This window comes from Zootermopsis nevadensis, unplaced genomic scaffold, assembly GCF_977971745.1.
Source record: "Zootermopsis nevadensis isolate Lab colony 2312 unplaced genomic scaffold, Znev_1.0 Znev_ptg000023l, whole genome shotgun sequence".
In the NCBI taxonomy this organism is placed as follows: Eukaryota; Metazoa; Arthropoda; class Insecta; order Blattodea; family Termopsidae; genus Zootermopsis; species Zootermopsis nevadensis.
In genome coordinates this window covers 9,476,535-9,499,145 of record NW_028259155.1, presented here as the reverse complement: position 1 = coordinate 9,499,145, position 22,611 = coordinate 9,476,535, and the positions used below count along the sequence as shown (strand labels likewise).

General features: G+C 35.3%; 1 protein-coding gene, 1 long non-coding RNA gene and 1 pseudogene across 11 annotated transcripts; 2 read left to right on the top strand and 1 right to left on the bottom strand.

Annotated features, from left to right (window-relative positions):
• Positions 1–1,297: 1,297 nt before the first annotated feature.
• LOC110840067 (uncharacterized) lies at positions 1,298–15,071 on the bottom strand. 8 transcript variants are annotated; one of them, XR_015536684.1, is made up of 7 exons: positions 14,266–14,775; positions 11,059–12,378; positions 10,128–10,306; positions 8,278–8,475; positions 6,652–6,747; positions 3,315–5,391; positions 1,298–2,120 (listed from the first exon to the last, which is right to left on the bottom strand). XR_015536684.1 is itself a non-coding variant. In XM_022084837.2 (6 exons), exons 2-6 carry the CDS (start codon positions 12,374–12,376, stop codon positions 5,293–5,295), a joined length of 1,890 nt encoding a protein of 629 aa, XP_021940529.1. In that variant the 5' UTR covers positions 12,377–12,378; positions 14,959–15,071; the 3' UTR covers positions 1,298–5,292. The 8 variants fall into 8 exon arrangements, 6 of the variants coding, with proteins under 6 accessions (XP_021940529.1, XP_021940530.1, XP_021940528.1 ...); XR_002546750.2 differs by having other exon boundaries at positions 5,003–5,391; XM_022084837.2 differs by lacking the exon at positions 14,266–14,775 and adding an exon at positions 14,959–15,071 and having other exon boundaries at positions 1,298–5,391.
• Positions 5,353–6,461, top strand: LOC147872918 (uncharacterized). Of its 2 annotated transcripts, none has more exons than XR_015536693.1 (2): positions 5,353–5,442; positions 6,100–6,461. It is a non-coding gene; the product is annotated as an uncharacterized LOC147872918 (long non-coding RNA). The 2 variants fall into 2 exon arrangements; XR_015536692.1 differs by having other exon boundaries at positions 5,373–5,460.
• Positions 15,072–15,301: 230 nt separating the features above from the next.
• LOC110840068 (tubulin alpha-1 chain-like) lies at positions 15,302–21,874 on the top strand (annotated as a pseudogene). The gene is made up of 3 exons (XR_015536687.1): positions 15,302–15,441; positions 15,706–16,806; positions 21,263–21,874. The product of XR_015536687.1 is annotated as a tubulin alpha-1 chain-like (transcript).
• Positions 21,875–22,611: the final 737 nt, after the last annotated feature.

The window sequence follows — 22,611 nt, the reverse complement described above, 5'->3', positions numbered from 1 at the left end:
TGTGTTGTGTTGAAGATACTGACCATGGTTGGTATATAACGTATATAGATCATGAAACCAACGCACGGCAAGAGGCCCTTGTCCGAAACAGGAAAAATAAGGCGTTAAAAAGGTAAGCATCAGCCCTTGATGATGAAGACAGGAAGAGGGAGCGTACTTAATTGGAATCCACCAGGATATACCGCAGTGCTGCTGGACATGCTGTTGTCATATGTGTGTATGGTGGTGTGAATTTGAACTGCACTTTCCAATTTTGGACACATTTTGTGCAACCTTGTACAGTGTTTTGGCAGCTCATATTTTGTGTGAGATCATTACTAGATGGTGTGGGGTCTGTAAATGATAAAAGTTTCAAGTGAGGTTATGTTCTGACCAACTGGACTATTCCCTTCTAAGGAAAATAATGTGTTTTTATATACTTCTAAATTTAGAGCTTATGCCAGTTAGAGTGTAAATAGAAGTGTAAATATCATTGCTGTTATTGGACCTTTGTTTCATTTTTGTGAATGAATTAGTAAAGTATAAGTTTGCACCAGAGAAGACTCAAATATCCATTTTTTGCACCTTGTTCTTATGCTGTTATGTATAAAGGAACAAACTTTGTCACATACAATATATCATCATCTTCTTCTTCATCGGTGTATAATTAAATTCTGGGCATCAAGCTTCATTCTCTCTGGGTCGTCTTTGGTTCATCATGGATACATTTCTTATTCTGAAGCAGAGTTATATGCGACTTGCCACTGTTTGAGATTATGTTTTACAAAAATTAATATTAAGATTAGAATTAGAAATTAAAAACTATAAGTTGTGTTCTCACAGTAATTTGCATTATTTTTATAAGCATATTTTCCTTCTACAGTTCCACCTTCATGCTTATCTGAATATATAAATCGTATATTGTATATTCATGCACTTTTCATTTTGACAAAAAAGCATTTCTGCTCTCAACTTTTTTTAATGTTTTTGTATTCTGTATATCTGTGATTATAGAGATAAAGGGACAGTAGCAAAATTAAATTTCAGGTTGACCTTCCATAAATGTTAACTAGTTTTCATTAAAATTGTATATTGTAAATACATGGATTATTGGGTGTATTCTTATATTTATTAAGTTGTAGCTGTCAATATTTGGTTCTATGAAGTATGTGGACTTCAAAAGAGACAGGGACATCTTAGATCTTGAAATGTTGCTGCATTAGGTATTTTTATGTCTTGTATGACAAAATCAAGGAGTGTATCTGACAGAAAAAGGATTGAATGGCTGAGGTAGTCAGTAAATAACAATGTTAAAAAATTAGTGCCAGAACTTTATTTCAGGACAGTTGTAACAAACATAACATTTAAAATTTTAATAATGTAATTTTATTTAAAATAAATCATTACAGGATTAAACCTTTGTTGCCATAAGAACGAATGTGTTCACTTGCACGAGCGCACACACACGGACACATCGAATTGAGGAATACAAATATTTCTTCTTATTGTACTTCAAACATTTAAATTTTCAAATTCGCTGCCATATGTTATTCCTAAATTCAGTAAATTGTTTATTAACATATTTTCAGACTTAAAATAACTCAGTCTGCAAAGTGACCAGCTAATGCAAATGAAATTAGCTTAATTAAATATTCTTGAAAATATAGCTGTACTGGATGAAAAATATCTGCAAGCATGAGCTGTCACACTGTGAGGGGAAAGGGCAAGGAGGCAGCAAAATGCCTTCCATGTTACTGCTTGCCCTCCCTCCCCATAACTCAGCTAGCTAGAAACTAACTTGTGAATTTCTAACAGTCAAACACTCAGAGAGTCTTTAAAGCCAAGAAAATTAACTAATTCAGATTTATTAACAACTTGCACTTACATCATGCTTGACTGAATTATATTTCCAGTACTAAATTATATTGTAACTATAGCGACATGAAGGTGGCTGTCGTGTGGGTTGTGGCACTGCGTAGTCTGGTGCTACCACATGCGGAATTCTGGTTGCTCAAGGATCTGTGCTGGGACCAACATTGTTTATTGCCTGAGGGTGCCACTAGCGAGGTATTCCCCTGGGATGACGAACCTCCATAAGTGGCTGCCCTCTCAGGTCATAATCCGGATCTTCCCAAGGCAAGCTGAAACGGGAACAGACTAATGGTGAAAGCCATGCTCTGGGGAGGGGGATGTAAGATTAAAGGCTACGTGAGTGAGGGACCACCTAACGCAAACACCTGGGTTCCCTTTGTCCCCTGGGGAATACAAAGTATTTGTGTAGTTCTTAGATGGTGGATGAAATTGAGGGAGACAAAAATGGCTCATAAAGCAATGAAGATGTTGGTCTATTGACATCTGACTGTGATCAGCTTGCTTATAATAATAGTAATAACGACAACAAGAACAATAACTTTAAACGTTAACTGAATGACATTTAACAAAATGTGTGTTCAAATATCAAAATATTAAAAACTAGATTATAAAAAAGTACTGGGATTATGGATATGATTCTAATCAGTTTTTTATGGCTGTAATGTAGAAGTCACTAATTCCTAATTAATAAATATGAAATTTGTTAAAATAAAGTCTAAATGAGAAGAGTACTGAAATGTTGTGAATTTTTTAATTTATATTGTCTGGTCTTTTTGTTATTAGTTTATAGAGGTATTTTTTCTACAAGTGAGTCTAAATGTAGATATGTTTTAAAGCCAATCCGTCCTTGTAAATGCTGCTGTCAAGGAAGATGCTGAATTAATAAAAATTATTTTAGAAATTAATTTTACTGCAGGAAGGCAAACACTTAATTATATTAAATTTTGTATACACAAAAAGCGTAAGTTTTCATCTCTGTAGATGTTACTTTAAAGAAATTGATATAGAAAATTTAATGCCAAGCCTTTTAAAGAAGATTGTCAGCTCAGAAGGTCCGATGCTAAATATACCATCATAACACAATTAACCATGTTTATACTAATGTTTGCAATTCCGGGTAACGAAATAAGTGATCACCTTAGACTTTGGAAGAGGCGAAGTCACACACTTCACTGTGCTTACAAATCAGGATCGCTATAGGACATATTGGGTTAATTTCTTCCATCATCTGATTTTGGTTTGGGTACCTGATAGAACTGCTCTCATTACAGTTCTCCTTGTGCTGAAAGTTCTGTGATTCATGCTGCCATTTCAATATTAATACTTAGCTAGACTGCCTTCCCTGTAAACCCTATTCTGTATTGGTTATGTGTAGTAAATTATGAAAGTGTTATTGTTCAGTGTTTCTCATTGACCAGACTTCAAAGAACATGAAAAAGCATCGTGACTTGAAATTAACTTACAAGCTTAGAAGTTCTAGTAGACAAAAATCCAGTGCTGAGGTGAGATGTAAAGTAGTTTTAATGGTTATTAATATCTGTTATATGATGTGTATGTATGAAATTGTTTTATTTGTTTTATATATACTTCTCACATATTATTTTCATTCAGATTGTTCCATCAGTGGAAATAAATTTAGAAATCCTTCAGGCATTTCTGTTGCTCAAAGAAAAGAACAGAGCAGAACAACAAGGGAATCCCTAAATGAGGTAGAAGAAATAACAGACCTGCATATTTTATTGTTTTCTTTTGATGCCAGAAAGATACATGAGGCAAAATGTAACAAATGATACAAGATTATGTTATAGACAGTACAGGAGCATTTTCACAGTCAGTGTAAATAAAACAGATGTAAGAAGTGGTTTTAGTCTGCTCTTTGATTCCATTCCATTACAAGCGTGACAAAGTTCAAATATTTGGGAGCAACAATAATAAATCAAAATGATACTCATGAGGAAATCAGGAGGTAACTATATTCCGGAAATGCTTGACACTTTTCAGTTCAAAATATTTTGTCTTCCCGTCTGATTTCTAAGAAACTAAAGATTAATATATACAAAACAATAATTTTGCCCATTGTCCCTCACTGTGAGGGAGGAACATAGATTACAGGTGTCTGAGAAATTTTGTATTTGGTCTTCCATTCTAATATAGACTTACATTTTACACATGCATTAACAATTTAAATATTTTGAACATGTGTAATTATGTAACTAATATAGTGCAAGACATTTTTGAAAGAAGTCCTATTCTTTTACTTGTGTGACCATGTCCATCTAACATTTGCTCCACGACAGTTCACATTTTATGGTAAAGTTTCATGCAGTAATCAAAACCAAAAAATATTGCTCCCCACCAAAATATTTAATCATGTTAACACTATAACAAAATAGTCACTAAAAGACAGCTGAGAAATGCTTCTTATGCATACTATACGAACAGCTTTCCTTAGTTTTATTTTTGATGATTCTCTCAAAGACCTTGTCCATCTACCGGTATCTCTGCATCATTATGTTGTTTCTACATTGTTCATAGATGGAAGGATGAGCACTTCGCAATTGTGGTTTGGTAATCCATCTTCTATCGTCAATCATTGAGCTGTGTATGTTCTAATCTGGTAAGGTTTAGACGAGAGTGGCTGGCATAAATGTACATAAGGTAAGTAATTTGTGATTAAATGTCCTCCTAAATTAACTGTCCGTGTGTCATTGGCCAGATTATTTTTACCTTCCTTGTTTTAGTTCATATGTGGTACAATTAATTGCTTCAAGCAAGATTATTATAGGTTATAATTTAATGTGAATTCTTACTGCAATTTCTTGTTCATCTGATAAAGATAATTTGGTGAAGTTTGTTTGTTACCGATTGATAGGTGTATGTGGATGAAGTGCCCTACTTTTGCCCTCTCCAATTGAACTCTGATAATTTATAGCAGTTATGTTGGTGCAGTTTTATCCATTGCTCTGTACTTTATTCCATTATGATTTCCAGTTGTATGTATTTACCAGTATTGACCGAATAAAGGTATTAAAGTTAAGATGTTATGCTATGTACCATGGGAGGCAGTTGGGGGAGAAGGGAACCTGAAGCAGTAGATCTGTATGTCTTTATTTCCCACACAAAGTAAACTTCTAAACCAATTTTTTATTACTTCTATAGTACTTGTTTCTTGAGGAACCTTTGCCACATTCTTATGTTAGGTTTCAGAATTGTTTCCCATAATTTGATGGGACTCCTTGGATGAGTGGTAGGTCAGCAGTTCAGAGGAAAAACTCCCTTCCCTCCAGTAGGATTCAAACCACTGATACCAATTTCCATGTGGCCAAGACCCATGCCTCAGACTGCGTGGCCACTGCCGTCATCACACAGAAGAGGTAGTCTTGTAATGACCAGAAATCATATGATGCCATTTGCAGACAGCAGAGGGCATTGTGTCTGTACTCAACACAATTCCTTAAAGTGTCCATTGACTTTCAGGAACAAATGTTCAGCTTCGTCTTTACTCACGTGGTGCGTTTCCCGAAGAGCAAAGATCAGTGCCTGAAACACATTAGGAAGACAACACCTATTTCAGAACTGTGATGATCTCAAGTAGAGTTATACATTCTTGTGTGTTTTCACTCTTAATAAGTATTCTTAATGTAAATAAGATATTGTAGTGTTCAATACAATATTGTGCACAGATGTACTACACATTATGAGACCAGGATATGATACTAGACATGAGCTATGTGTCATATTATCAAGGATGCTGTAGGCTCAAAGAGCTATGTTATCATGTAATCCTGAAATAATGTGGATACCCTCAGTTAACAGAAGCAGAGGCTTATGTTTGACTGATAGATATATCATTCTGCTGATTCATGAAAGTTAATTATTATTATTATTATTATTATTATTATTTATTATTGACTGCAAATGGGTTTATACCCGGTGGCAGTGTCCTACAATAACATACAAAACAATGAGACAGAACAGAACAATGAGATACATCAACACAATGAGACAGAACAAAACAATAAACAAAAGGACACAACAAAAACAATAAGACACACTTCCACTGGCCAAAGTCTCTGGAAGTAAAGCTGTCGTGTTATACACCATATAGGCGCTTGGGGGGAGAAGTTAGTTTTGTCTCTACCCGCAATCTGAACACAGAGATAATACATTTTATTGGTACTGAAATTAGTAATTAATACTGTGATGTGTATGACTGGCCAATGGTGATGACATGATTTTGAACAGTAGGCCAGCCATATACAGAGGATGTGGAAGCCGCATGCACCAGTTGTTCTGGGACCGTCATAGGAACTGGAAACATCTTCAAGCTAGTTGAAGGATGGGGACTTTTCTAGAATCATTACAAGACCTTTCATACCAGCCATTTGGCTTCAGAGACAATTGGCGAGCAAGCAGTGTGTGCATTGGTGGTGAATAAATGAACAGGACAACTTCGTACTATACGTGTGTTCAGATGCGAAGACAAGAACAACCATTACCAGTGTGGAGGTCATATATAATCAAGACCATGATCCAATGGCAAAGCTGCCATCAAGTAAACAATTAATTGTAACAATAGTGAGCAAAATAAATCCATTTTTCAACAAGAACCCACAGATAGTTACTGATATTCATTACAATATAATGTACCTACATCTCTAAAATTTAGCATATTTCTAACATGTATAGGCCATTAAATACTACATATCTTATTTATCCATGTAGATGGGACAGACTAAAGGGCTGTGAGAAAAACATTATGCTTAAACAACTCTCACTGAAGTCATTCTGAGCTCTTACCTCTGGCACCCAGACATAGAACATGTAGTCTGACTGATCTCGCACAATTCCAAGTCTATCAACATACTTTTGTAATGTGCTGGTAAATTCAAGTGCCTGAAATCAAGTCACAACAGAAATGAGCAGGCTAAAATTATTAACCCTTAATGTACAAGTAGATAATTATTTTATCGAGAAGTTTAAGCCTTTAATCATGATGAGGGAATAAATATCCAGCTAACAAGACCTTTATTTAATGTCCATGAGAAGATAATTTTCTAAAAACATGATATTACTAAAGAAGTCCTTGATTGTGGCACATGCAAACTGGTCCCACTTTATCTGTGTGGTATAAGCAGAGGACTGTTGAGGGAAAACTGATATTCTGAATTCCACGGACTTTGGATTGACACATCCAAAAGTTAGTATAAAGATAACTGTCTTCTGGGATGTTGCACCATGCAGTCAGATTAAAGTTTACTGACCACGACTGACTTCTATAAAGACCTAATATTCTGAACACCCACTGAAACAAATGTGGTGTGAGTCGTAGTTTATGCGGCGAGATGTATTGGCTAGAGAAAGCCAAAACACATTGCAGAATAGAGCAGTCTACTGCATTACACTTTTGATAAGGAAATGACACAGCATTACCAGCTTAAAGTGTCTACAGCTGAGAGACATTTCCTCTTGCTAAACACATTTCAATTTAGTAAACGCAATTTTTATCTCAATTTACTTGGGTTCATAAATCTTGAAAATGCTCTTTGTTGCAATGCAGTCTCTCAACAGGTTATCAAAAATATGGGCAATTTAACAGATGGAGAGAAATCAAGAACTTGACAAATTAAATCCATCCATTTGGACGTATATTGTTGTTTTTAATGCTTGACAAAGCTAATGTAAATACAGTCATACCCAAAATGTTTTTAAAGGGTTACAATCTGAATGATCTCTTTCTATCTGGTTCTTTCCTTAGCAACCGAACACCAGTTCCCAGAATTTTGACCTCAACTTTTCCATACTCAGTGACATAAACTCTTATGACAGAACTCTACTTCCTTTCTCCACCCTTTCTGGACCTTGAATGCTGTAAAGGAAGCACTGACCTACATGTGGACCCCCATATCCCAGACCCACACTTGTATAAATTACTAGTAATGCTGTGTTGTCCTCATAATTTCTCCTCTCTTTACTGCCAGAACTTAAACTTAAGCGGCCCATCCACGTACGAGTCTGGCTCGGCAAGCTTGACTCGTGAGTCTGGCTCGGATATATTTCACCACACATGCATAGCAGACTCGGCTCGTGACACCCCACCCACAAACGAGTTTGGCTCAATGGAATCCGAGCCGAGCCGGACTCGCAAGCCAAACTCGTATGTGGATGGGCCGCAGAGAAATGAGCACAAATGGAGTAACACTTCATAATTAGCAGACAACTGAACTACATACAAGTAAGGAACATGTCTCAACTATCAAATTTGCATGTCCTTTCAGTGTCAAGTACACAGAATGTCTTACATGACTTGAATGAAGGGACTCAACACAATTCAAATAAATCACTCAATGAAGAATATACAACAAGGTTACAATACTTCGGTACCTTTAGTTATGCCGAGTGGGGGTTTTACTGAAAGGTACTCACCATGCTGTCTGTTGGGAAGATGTGAATGCCTGTGAAATACTTCAGATTAGCCTTCAATTTATGATTCCCAGACATGAAGCATGAGTGCCTTTGACTGTAAACATCTTCATGGTATATCCTGCACAGGTGGTTCCAACAAGTATCACTCTGTATTACCCTCAGCAGTTTCCCGGCTTCCTGCTCCTCATGTCTGAGCTCCTACAAAAACCAAAACTTGTCACATAGAACCACAAATTAGTGACTTCTACAATAGATATATAATTTCAAGTTATTATAGAATTCATGATTTCAGACATTTTGAAGTAGTCAGAAGTCTACATAAATCTAGCAGAACAACCAGGCATTTACCATCCTGGCTGAAACATCTGTGCAAGAATGGCTTACATGCATCTTTGGAAAACAGTTGCAAACAATGGCCTTGAATAGCTTTAGTGCAACAACAACCTACCTGATGCAGTGTACAGAACACCTTCGGAATATCAGTGTACTCCAAAGAGCACACCTTCCAACCTTGTTTTATAGTTAAATCATAAATGCTTCAATATTCTTAAAGTTGGAAAACTTGAGTCCTGGTATCCAGATTTATCCTTGAATGCAAATGCTATTTTTTACTGGTAGAATTCTAATCCAGAGAAATCCAGCACAGTTCTATGCACAATATATTTATAGAAGTCATCTAGGTTTGTCGCTTTCTCTGGCATGTTAATTTTCTTACTGGGTGACTCAAGCTGGATCTCCCTGTGCACTAAATTTCTTTGTAGCCCTAAAACACATGATTTATGAATACCACATGCTTTCGCTGTTAGGTCTTGACACCCCAAGAAAGAAGTCTGCTTTATGCAACTTCAGATGAATACTTCTGAAAGAAACATTTGATTACAATACAGGAAACAGTAACACTTACTGATAACATGAATGTTGCTGAAAGCTAGCCTCATCATGTGATATGTATTATTGCATATTATAGGTAAAAAAAATTATCCCCAAACCAAACATTTTCACCGAGACTTGACACCACAAAAGATTTTGGGTTTGTGACCTCTGTTCCTGTAATCTCCTTACTGAAACAAACAACTTTTGGTTTAGCACTGTTCTTCTACGGTGCTTAGTTTTTGAGCTACAGGAACCACCCTCACTGAGACACAAACTGAGGACAGTTTTCAAAGTTCTGACCTTTCTAAAAACTCTTCCTGGTTCAAGGCAAAAATATGCCATGTCGGTTTCTGAGCTATAAGCAAACATACACATAAATACACACATCCACTCACAATTTTATGAATAATACAGTTAAATTATGTTACATGAAGACATCATCTGTTAAATGTTGAAAACTACTTGGAAAGGTCAAAAAATCTAACTCCTTTTATTCTGAAGCCTACAAGTCACAATAAATTATTTTATAATCATAGTATTTGGTGAAATGTACAAATTATGAAACTACTCACTGTAGGCTATTTTCTATACTTCCGTCACGTAAGCTATCTTAGGTCCAAATATTCTCCTCACCAATACCACACAATACAAAATTACTGAAATTTGAAAGAACCTGTGAATTTATTTTTAAGCAACACTTTCGAATCCTAGGCTGAGCTATTACTTTTTCATATGTAAGTATTAAAACCTGTTCAGGCAGAGTTGTTCACAGATAAAACGTGCCAAAGCCGGCCAAGAAATTCCCTGCTTGTATGCAAACCAAAGGTACATCGCCATATTCACAAAAGGTCACCAACAGACTGTAGCCTGAACCAATTCAGTCCAGTCACTGTTTTCCTATTCCATCTATGTCTATGTCTGTGGTGTGGTCTCATGGCCTTTCAACAGACAATAAATAGACCAATAATTATACTCACATCTTCTGACAACACTGTGCTACAGCATAGAGTAATATTATCATCAACTGCAGAATAAGAATCACTTTCTGAATCAGATTCAATCTCTTCCTCAGACAGTGGATATACAGGTTGTTCACTGGATGTACTGTTAGAATTTTCTGACACATCTGCATCTGGTATCGATCCACATGGTACGTCTGTAACGTACACAACCCATTATAAGTGTACATTGCTGGTTTTAAGATGCAGCCCATAGACTGAGTGTAGAGCCAAGAACCCATTAAGGCTCAAGTTTATTTTCTAATTTTCAAAAACTGTTTTTTAACATAATTTCATCACAATATAACTAATGCAATTAAATATATTTCTTCACTCATTCACTTTCATTTATATGTTCATCCTATTGGGCATTAGATGGTATCAAAGTAGTAACCTTATATACAAAAGTAATTATTTATGCTTTAAACAACAAAAATAATAATTTTTGCTATTGCTTCAGAAACAAGTAACTTTACTGATCGATTAGAGGCACAAAAATAACCTGTTTAGCTTAAATATTTACATCACTTACCACTAGGATCAAAAGTCAAGTAGCGAGCAGCAGACAGATTGTGCTGGTGATGCTTCCCTCCATAACAATCCTCTTTTGGGACTAAATTTATAGCATCTTCAGTAAGAGACTGTAACCCTTAAAAAGATGTCTCTAGTGCATTTAATTTTGACAGGGAAAGCATTGTTGCTCCATGTACTACAGGCTACACCAAATTTAAAACTAATCTCTGTAGCAAATAAGAGAAACTTCCATAACTAAAATGTCTCAGAAATACGGCATTACTTGCCTGGTCAGACTCAGAATTCCAACTAGACTCATGTACCATAGGATTCTTAGCTGTGAATAATGTAAATAAGTAAAGCTTTCAGAGACTCACACCAACACAAGGGGACTCACCTTTACTATCCCGGACTGATGAAAATGCAGGAGGTAACTGTTCTTCTGAATCAGACTTTTCATCAACGTGCAAATCTGGGCAAGGGACAGATTTTGTGGAAAGAAACCCCTGGTCTTTTGACCTCAAACAATAGGCAGGCAATGGGCTTTGTACCATGCCTGGTGAAACCGTTGGTCTTATCTGAGTCTGTGCATTCTCAACTATTTTTGATACAGAAACTCTCTGCACAGGATTTGTCAACATTTTTGGTTTTGGAGATGAAAGTCTTGTTATGGATTGAGATGTGCTACTATTAGCCTGTAACTGTCCAGTAGTTGTTGCTACAGGTTTGCCAAGAACAGTTCCTGAAACTGTGGTTCCTTGTGTTGTATTTGACTGAGGTTTCAGGGTACCAATAACTGGAGAAGCCTCTGCTACAGGAAGCAATTTTTCTCGAATCTCTTCATCATTTTTCTTCTTCTTTGCAGGCCTTTCACCTCCCCATTTAGAACCTTTCCTTTTCCCAAAGACAGGGATCTTAGATGATTTCCTTTCTGGAGTTTTCAACTGTTTTTCTCGACTCTTTGGTAACTGTTGCTTGGAATTTGCACCCAATTCCTCATTCGTTGTTTCTATGCCAGCCATATCAAGTTTCCTTTCAGGAGCACTTCTTTCTGCACCAACCTCAGCTCTGGGAGTATCAAAAGATGTTGGCACAGTTCTACTACGAGTTCTTGACCTGTAATCTGGATTGCTTCCAGAAGCTCTTCCTGCACCTTTACTCCTGTTAGCTGACTTTCCCTTAATACCAGCACCTTGGCAACTGCTGGTTGCATTTGCACTGTGAAATTTACTGTGCAGAACAATAACATTCAGTCTACTGGAGGTGAAGTCACAATGATGGCACTTGTATTGAGAGCTGGGAGTAGCAGCTTGGTCATATCGACTAGGCTGATGCCTAATATGTACAACATGATCAGAATTATCTCTCACCTCACTTATAAAACATGGGTGTGTAATCTGTCGTGGATGTTGAAGTACTTGAAGTGAAGGTGATGCAAGTTGACTTCGACGCCCATTAGCTGATTGTGACAGTCGTCTTACCTCCCATTTAACCTGATTTTTACCGTGGGAACCAATAAGCTTGCTCTTTTTGTCTGGTGAGCCAGGCTTTTTCTCAACCCCAAATATGTTGCGATAATCTGGCCGTTCTTCTGGTGCAAAAGCATTATCCCTTATAATGTTTGGATCACCTCCTGTAAGCCTTTCAGCAATAGCTACATCTTCAGGGAACTTATTCATAACCGTTGAACCTTCTCGACATCTGGTGTGATACATATCTGAAAAGAAATCTAATATTACTTTAAACCAGTAATTCAAAATAACTGTACATATGTACAAAATGGTTTCAGGACAAAACATAAAAATTTCTTAGGCTTCATAAGCGAAGTAGATGATTTCTTGGAAAGGCAATGGGTCAATATGGAACCTGCCTCATACTTACCAAAATTCAAAATACAACACTTTATAACTTTTACAGTTTTCTTCTTAAGGTGCTGAATCTGTTACTGTATGCAAATATCTAGACAAGGGGGTTTTCAGAAGTTCAAATATGTGGGCCTACAACATGAAATTTAGATTATAATTTGTGTGAGTTGTGGGAAAATTTTACCCTCTTATTTTAAGGGAATTATAAACATCTACAAGGTAATTCCTGTGATAACTGCATTTTCTTTGCATGTGTAATCTATTACTTACTGAGAAAAAGTATGAAAAATACTACATACACACATACAAAGGAATTCTGAATGTTGTACATTTTATCACTAGAAATGAAAATTACCAAGGCCTTTTTGGTAAATTCTTTCTTTCTCTGACAGTTGTACATACAGATTTCCCACATACTCACTGTTGGAAAAAAATCAGTAACCATAATATACATCACAAAAGAAGTAAACATTGAACAGTAAAGAGACATTCCACATGAAAACAAGACAGGAGCTGACATAACCACCTAGGATTTCAATTAAATCTTGAAAAGCTACAGCGTCTGAAAAGAAAGTAATCAATATGAAGCTATTCTTTCCTATGTCAATTCATTTCAGTCATTACATTTTGCATTTTTAAGGTTTCCTTAAATCTTCATGCATTCTTGTTCACCAAAATGCTTCTAACTCTCCTAACATACACTTTTAGTAGAATCAACAGCAAAATGACCACTACACATTGCTGGACTGTCTACATCCGGTGGTAACCCATTCGGCAGCATACCAGATTGTCTCTGATGTGAAGGACTTATGGAAGCTTGAATCCACATGTTCCTTTTGTTCTTTTTTTTTAATGCATACATTGTATTCAGGCAAATATTCATTTAAATAGCACAGCTGTATATTATGCAGCTATGTGTTTCAAAAGTTCCATGTGCAATTCAAAATAAGAGTAAACAGAAATGGATATTAAAATTCAAATATTGTGATATCTGAAAGAGAATGTGTACGTAATTATTGTTTGTTAACCAGACACAGACCACGAGCCTTTGTTAACCAACATGAAGTAATCATCAGTATTATCATTTACATTTTCACTGCAATATTTATGCTGCGTTGGTTAGGCTAAGTGTGAGGGAAGGAGTATCACTTTTTTATTATTTTTTGTTCAATGGCATTCTGATTTGGTGGTTCTGATAATTTTAACTGGGAAAAGCACATTTAAATATATTATCCTGAAACAAAGTTCAGCACGCTTTGCCATGAGAACAGTCATACCACTGTTCAAAGTAGTTACTGTAAAGTTAGTTTGCTTATTTCCATTCAATCACATGATATGGAATTATCTTCTGGGGAAATTCTACAGACAGCAAAAGAGTATCATATAAATTAAAATCATTGCAATAATTACAGGTGTTAAAATTAGTAAGAAGAAATAATAGTAGAAAAGAGTAACTTGCATAGAACTATTTAAGAAATTTGTATACTCCCTCTTGTGAGTTAATTCGTACTCTCATAATATCTTTCGTTGTGGACAACATACAGAAGTTCCAAATAAAGTCTGACATTCATAGCATAAACATAATACATAAGTACGATCTCCATCAGCTAAGCGCTAACCTCACTAGTTATATGAAAGGTGCTGAATATGCAGGAATCAAATTATTGAATACTCTTCCAGATAGAATTAAAAGTTTAAATCATGATATAAATGTATTTAAGCCAGCATTGAAAGATTACCTTTTATCTCACTCCTCCTAATCTGCAGACAATTTACTTCCATTAAAAATTATGAAATACTGCAAATATTTATATAAATAGGTGGCACAAGTTTGTTGTATTGGTATTTTATTACACAAAATGATCACAATATCAGTATGACATGTTCTACATTCTTGGATTTTGTCACGAAAGATCCACCGAATGTAAATAAATTCTAGGGTAACCTGAAGTAGTTATGTATTCTCCCCATGTTCTAATTGCCTAGCGTCAGTTACGTACATGTGGGGCATGTAAATTATGTATGAAGGCAATAAGCACATTAATTGCTGGTGATATAACCTCAATGTTGTAATTGTATAATATTATGTGAATTTGCTACATAGATACAGGCTGACTGAAACTAATGATAAAAAAGGCTTGAAACGTAAATCATTCAAGAACTGTTGCAATACTCTGAAAATAAGGAACACCACCACCACTGGACAACAAATATGTGAGATAAATTTTAAAAGTATGAAGGAAAATATTAAACAATTAATTGGAAACAAATGGTACGATACCGCAACTGGGCGAACTTGTCAAATATTGAGCTGACACACCACCCCCATCAACCCATAATATGGGGATGTATTCCACTCTCACCGAAAAGCACAGCTGCGAACTCAAACGATATAGTATTATGGTTTTAACGAACGTCAATTATAAACTTACAAACAGAAATACAAATGAGAATATCTCAATTCCCACTAATGAACAGACATATTTAGTTCCCACAATGCAACATCAGTCGCCGTGAGTTATTATCCCATAAGTCTTTGCTTAACGACAAATGTCGGTATGTGTGCGTTTTTATTGAATTTGGTGTGTAGCGGTGTCGCAGGAGTTTGACAGATTTAAAATCGTAGGTGAAAGTAAAAGGACAAACACAATGTATTTTATCAGTGTGGTATAAATTTGAATCACAAATTAAACCCTTTGATTTGAAAAGGTGTTGAATTTCTGCCTCGTACTGTAATTGTAAGTAGAATAATGGCGACAGCAGTGGCCTCCCGGTTTGCTGTTCTTAGCATGGACGATGATGAAGATTCTCCGAAAAGAAATCAGAAGAAGAAAGTCGAAAATAGGAAAGCTGGAAACGGCATACCAACTCAAAAGACAGATTCAAGTCAAAGTAAGAAATCTGATTCCGGGAAAGTGAGTTTTAAATGCATACATCAGTTAAATATGCAAGAATTAGACATTTTTAATTGTTATTAGTAAGTAATTAGTAAATTGAACTTGAAATGTTCTGAAGAATCACTGCTTCCATATGTGTGGGTTTTGAACTGTGGCTCTAAAACATTTAAGAAATTCACAATCTACTGTAATTTCATGTTTCACTTAATAGCATATGGAAGATGAGGATTTTTCAATGTCATCTCATGTGACAGGGTAGTCTGAAGTTGTGTTCTGTTTCAGAGTGAGTACATCTCACTTCATGTTGGCAAAGCTGGAGTAGAGATTGGCAATGCATGCTGGAAGTTCGCACTGGCAAGTACAGAAAGATATTCCACCCTGACAACTTGATTACTGGAGACAGACATGCCGCTAACAACTATGCCCGAGGTCGCTACACCATCGGCAGTCAGTTTCTGGACCCTGTTGTGAACTGCATTTGAGAGGTGACTGAAACCTGCAACAACCCTGAGGGTTTCCTGATCTTCCATTCATTTGGTGGTGGCACTGGCTCCAGCTTTACCTCTGCTTATGGAAAGGCTGTCGATTGACTACGGAAACAAGACCAAGCTTAACTTTGCTGTCCGCGCCTCCCGTCGGGATGCTTCAGTTTTTGAGACTTTCAACACTGTCCTCGCCACATATGCCATGCTTGAACATTCTGACTGTGTTTTCATGGTTGACAATACAGCTGTTTATGACATGTGCCAACTTAACCTGGGCATTCAACGCCCCACGTACACCAACCTTAACAGACTGATTGCCCAGTTTATATCTTCCATAACCGCTTCTGACTGGTTCAGTAGCCTACTGAAGGTTGACCTAACTGAATTGAAGTATACCTTGGTGGCCAACCACTGCCTGTGCTTCCATGTTGTTAGCTATACCCTGGCCACCTCAGCTCGCAAGTCACCATTTGAGCAGTTTTCCATACCTCAAATTACAAATGCTTGTTTTGAGATTGCGAACCAAATGGTGAAGTGTGACCGAAGACACGGAAAGTACATGGCCTGGTGCATGCTATACAGAGGAACTTCGTGCCCAGGGACGTCAACATTACCATAATGTCCATCATGGAGGAGCGCTCGTACCCATTCATGAACTGGCGTCCATCTAACTTCAAGCTTGATATTAACTCCCAGCCACCAACTGTGGTTCCAGGAAGAGACCTGCATGCTGTCCAACACGACCGCCATTGGCAAGGTCTTTGCTCAGATTAACAACAATTTCAACCTCATGTACACTGACAGTAGATATATTTACCTTTTCTTGCGTGATTATATTGAAAGAAGCGAGTTAGATGCTCGCGCGGATCTTGGAGCCATGGAGAGGGAGTATGAGGAGGTAGGCGGGCTTTCTGTTTAAGGAGAAGGAGAAGGTTCACAGTAGTAGTAAATGTCTGCTCCAATTTTGGTTATCAGTATTGACATGGATCACAAATTTAGCACTAGAAGCAGAAACCACTATAAATTTAATTCCCATACAAAAACAAGACCATATACGACATATAATAGCTAACAAAATTGAACTCCTAATTAAACAAAACAAAAGGAACAATCAATACAATAAAACACATATCAATGAATGGAAAACAATAAAAGGTATCAAACAAAAATTACAACAAAATAAATTAACAATTACACAAGCAGATAAAGGTAAAACCATCATAATACTATCCACAGAACAATACCAACAATACATTACTCAATTTATTAATAAAAATTCATTCACACAATTAACACAAAACCCAACATCAAAATATCAAAAAGAAATACAAAAAATAACCCAAAAATGTAATAATATTTTTAACCCACCTAAAACTCAATATTATAACCATAGTGCTACTTCACCCGTAATTACAGGACAAATAAAACTACACAAGAATCCATACTCCATTAGACCACTAATAAATTGGACATCCGCCCCAGCATATAAAATATCAACAAAAATAGCAAACATCTTAAAAGAATATTGCAATTTACGAAATACATTTAATATAACAAATTCCATCAAATTAATAAACGAAATTCAAAAACTAAATTTTAATAATAACAAAAATATACAAATTTGCTCATTTGATATAAATAATATGTATACCAACATTCCCACAAATATGTTACAAGATATTATAAGAGATATTCTAGATGGACAAAATATAAATACGGATATAATAAACGAAATTACGACTATAACTAACACCATCATTAACCAAAACTATTTCCAATTCAACAAAGAATATTGGAAACAAAACACTGGATTACCAATGGGTGCACCTACATCAAGCATACTATCCGAAATATTCTTACAATACCTTGAGCATAATTACATTATAAATATATTAAACAAAAACCAGATCAAATATTACAGCAGATATGTAGACGATATACCTATGATTTTTGACACAAAAAAGACAAAAATAAAAAGTGTCCTAAATGAATTTAACAATATAAACCAAAATATACAATTTACTTTAGAAACGGAACAAAATAATAAATTAAATTATTTAGATTTAACCATAATAAGAAACATTAACAATTTCGAATTCAAAATATACAGAAAACCCACAAACACAAGTACCATGATCCATGCCTCTTCATGCCACCCCAGCGAACATAAACAAATGGCCATCAGTTATTTAATAAACAGAAAAAATACATATCCCATAACTACAATAAATAAACAAATTGAATGTAATATAATAAAACAAATTCTAATAGAAAACGGATATAATAATTACCAACTAAAACCCAAAAACAAAATAAAAAATTGAAACAACATAAACGAAAATAATAATGAAAACGAAAATATACAAAACAAATGGGCCACTTTTACATACATAGGAAAAGAAACCAAGTACATAACAAAAATATTTAAAACAAATAATATAAAAATCGCATTTAGAACAAATAATACAATAAAAAACATTTTAAAACAAAAACCACAATCAGATATAAAAAACCAATATGAACAGCCAGGCATATATAAGTTAAAATGCAAAGATTGCCCACTAACATATATAGGCCAAACAGGACGTACATTCAACCAAAGATACAAAGAACACATAACAGCCATTAAACATAACAAAGACAACTCAGCATACGCAAAACATATATTAAACACTGGACATGCATACAATAAAATAGAACAAACAATGGATATTATAAGAATAGTACATAATAAACGACACAGAGATACAATAGAAAAATACTACATACAACGAACACACAAACAAAACATTGCACTAAATGATAACAACATCCATCTTCAACACCATACAGTTCATCGACCCAACCCCGTGAAACAACTTTCTCCCTATATATATAACCATGCTCAACATACATACTCCAGTTACAGTTTATCGTCTCCTGCTATCAGACGTAGGATACGTCACAAATACAACTTGGTATGTTTTTCATTATATTTTATATTTACAATCATATTAATATTTACTTAATATTTATTTCCTATGTCAATTCCATACTCATTTGCATAATAACACTTGGAAATTAATTCCACAGATAATGAACGTCTGAATACAGACACCAGATCATTATGAAGACGGAAAATTCTACAAACATACTAAAAGATCAATAAATGCAATGCATCAAAATGTATAATAGTTTTTAAAATAATATAGATTGATAAACCTGAAGATGATGTCATAAAACATCGAAACATGTCGTCCAAAAACAAAAATAAAAGCGCTGAATAATGTAATGTCGTACTACGATAAAGGAGCGCCATAAATATAACATAATATACTTTATACTGTAAATGTTATAATATTTTAACATTATTTTAAATAAGTTTGTGTATAGACTGTAAAATAAATATATGTATTTGATTCAACACAAACATGACGCACTTAAGATACAAAATGAATCTTTTTGTTGCATAAGTGCCATTTAACAAATTGAGTTTAGTTTTTTGTGATAGTGAGAAATAATTGAGTGTTTATGTATTTAGTATGAAAATGACTTGTAGAAATTTTGACAGTTCAGAGGTGCTTACTGCTTCCTTCATCATGGCCAAACCAAGGCAAATGGTGAATTACTCTTTAGAATCTTACCTGATAAATTTGAATATTTTAACTTAGTGCTCACCCATGTGTCCAGTCCCTATAAAAGGGTTTGTATTGCTAAAGAGTTTTAAGGTGTGAAGCTTTGTTTTGGGCAAGAGGAAGATTGTGGGTGGAGACTGCTATTACAGTACATTTTTATAAACTTAATTTCAAGTCTCAATATAATACTGCTTGGCAGATATTCTTTATTTCATGTACGTTTGAAATAACATTCACATGTTAATAAAACTGAAGGTAAACTCAGTGAAATTTCAAAAAAATATTTGCGTAGTTACAAAAATGAAGCATAAACATGGATTATGATGGTCTGCTAGAAGATTGCGTTTGATAACGTGAGTATGAGGGAATTGGGAACACAAATGATGATGCTTCCAGTGGTATTACCTTGGGCATGCCGCAGCTCAGATGGTTAGTTGCGCTTCTTCACGCAGTCCTGGGTTTGCACCTAGGTCAATCCAAATGAGAATTTGTTTCGAACAAAGTTGCACAGACACATTTTGCTCAGAGACCTTTGGTTACACAAGTTCTGATGACTGTTGCCTGTACAGCGTCTGGAGTTTCATAACACCCAGTCTCGTTGCCTGGCTTTCCTGATCCCGCTATCCTGCTACTCTGTACATTCACAGCCTTTAGTTTGTGATTGTACGAGTCTGCAACGTACAGAGTTTTGTTTTGATTTTTGTCAAACTGCTTTCCGTCTTTGTCCCCAAAAGCAATCAGATTCTAAAAATCACCAAAACATTTATCCCATTCAGTTTATATTTGAAACACAGGGAAAAAGGATGTGTGAATATCTTCAATGCTGCAAGAACTTCAAACCTCACAACAAATCAGTATGTTTACTTTACTTACTGAATTATTTGAGTTTTATTAAGTCCTACCGTGCAGCATCGAAAATACAGTAGGACATCAAATGAAAAAATCTCCCAAACTAAATTAGCGTTTAACAAATTACAAATTTGTAAATTAAAGTATATTTTTGGGGAAATTAATAACGGATACATCAGATAAAATGGAAGTTCAGATAGTCGGAACTCTGCCATATCTGTTTTACTGGAAATAATTATACTTTATGAATGCACATGTAAATGTTTCAGGTATGTTAAACTGTGTGTATTTGGTGTACTTAACATTAGAGACATATACCGTCTTTGCTGTCCGTGTGCTTTGGTCCCATACCAATGTCTCGTTGAATTTATAGCTACAGGAGTAGTGCTGAGGTATCGGAAACCTTCCCATGATATTTAAATAGGGAAAAGAAGTCTGCACTTAAAGTTTAAAGATTGTTAAAGACAATAAATATTTGTCTTTGTTCTGTAAGTTTTCAGGTTTTGGTATATAAATACTTTACAGCACTTTGTTGAAATTAATCAAGAATGCGATACCATGACATCAGTCGGATAGAAAGCTGCATATGTGCTAACAAGAAATAATTTATGAATGCGTCTTAACAATCAGAGGTTGGGCCTCCAGGGTCTGTTCCAAGTCTCAAAACTGATCAGACCATCTTTTCTTCTAGGCTCTCCCAACATTTCTTCTTTTCTGAGGTTTGTATAACAATGCTTTTCTGTGCAGTATGTTGTTCTCCATTCTTTCTGTTCTCTCCAGTGTACTTGGTATATCTCTGTATCTTCTACTGTATTAGTCATGCAAACACAATCTCTAATTATTAATTGATTTCAGGTATAATAACCTAATGTAATGAACTCGTGTTTACAGCAACTCCAATTGCAGGCAGTAGTAACATGCCTGCAAGCCAGCAGGAGACAAGTGAGGACATGGTCCAGACAAAATTTCAATCAGACAAATGTGCGCAAAATTAGTGTTAAAGAATGTATGAGGATGTAGGGACAACTGAACTAGTACAGGAAGCTTTTGAAAACGTGTTGATGAATCTTTGATTTCCACAAAAATGAAATTGTGTGCTTGGCTGAGCATCTGATGATTTTTAATTTTCTTTCATCTGTAGGCCCAGAAAAATGCTTTAGTGTTAATTTTTCCAAGGGAAAACAACAAAAGTAACTGCTGTGGAACGTTTCCACTGTCGTCGTCCACAGCTCTGGAACCGTACGTTTGTCAGAGCTGTTGCTGAACTGTGCCAGCAGTTTGCAGACTTGAATGAATGTGTGATGTGTTTTTTATGTGAGAGCAAGAGCCTTGTGACTGTCTAATGTGATTCACATGTGCAGCTGTGCAGGCTGCATTTGGGTGCATCAGTAGACATAATTTAATTCATAGACTGGAGACAGTAGAATGTAAGCTTTTTAAGAAGTTATGATCTAGGTGTATTTTTTACCCTAGGAACCATTTATAAAATTGAACTATACATTATATGTTACGTGTTCCTTTTTTCGTAGTTTCCTGATCACGTTCTGAGACTGGATCCATATTGTTACCTCCCTTGTCCTTCATACTTATCAGTCCTAATGCAGCATGTTTAATGCTGGTAAGTTATATCAGTAAGGAAGTGTTGAATATTTTAAAAAAGAATACAAAGAAACAGAACTTCTGTTTTTAGAAACATATTAGATGAGATTTGGATAAAAGATAATTTTATGTGTCACCATTTAATTATAAAATGTTTTTTTTAATACATAACCCTATAATTCTGAGCCTTGGAAGTTAACTGACCAGGATGTGTACTCGAGTGATGGAATATACATAAACCTCTTCAGTTTATTATTAATCAGATTCAAGAATTTATAAGCTTATTCTGTACTGTATTTGTATAAGGGCTAAATTAGCTGCAAGATTTATTGAATACTGGTACACAAAAAACAACTGACATTTTTGTTTGGATTGTGATATTCTGGTTAGTGATGCTAGTCTTGTGGAAGGTGAAAATTGGTAGTCGTAAGAAAAGTGTTCTCGCAGAAATACATACAATCATGATCATTGTCATGAATCTATGTGAGTAGATGTCTGTGATTTAAATAGTCAAAATACTGAATTATTTTATTTCAGCAGTAGTTCAAGAAGTATACGATTTAAACCTCAGAAAACCATAAGATTGTTGTTTATATGTATGATAATGTTTACAGGTTGCACCTCAAATTTTGAAATTCTTC

Bases quoted from the DNA above. Each gene is read 5' to 3' on its own strand.
- LOC110840067 (XM_022084835.2), bottom strand. From the start codon at position 14,308: ATGGAAGTAAATTGTCTGCAGATTAGGAGGAGTGAGATAAAAG. The intron at 8,476-10,127 runs GTGAGTATAATT...TGGTTTTTGTAG, and splicing joins GCACAGTGTTGTCAGAAGAT to GAGCTCAGACATGAGGAGCA. The intron at 6,748-8,277 runs GTGAGTACCTTT...ACTTGATTTCAG, and splicing joins TCTTCCCAACAGACAGCATG to GCACTTGAATTTACCAGCAC.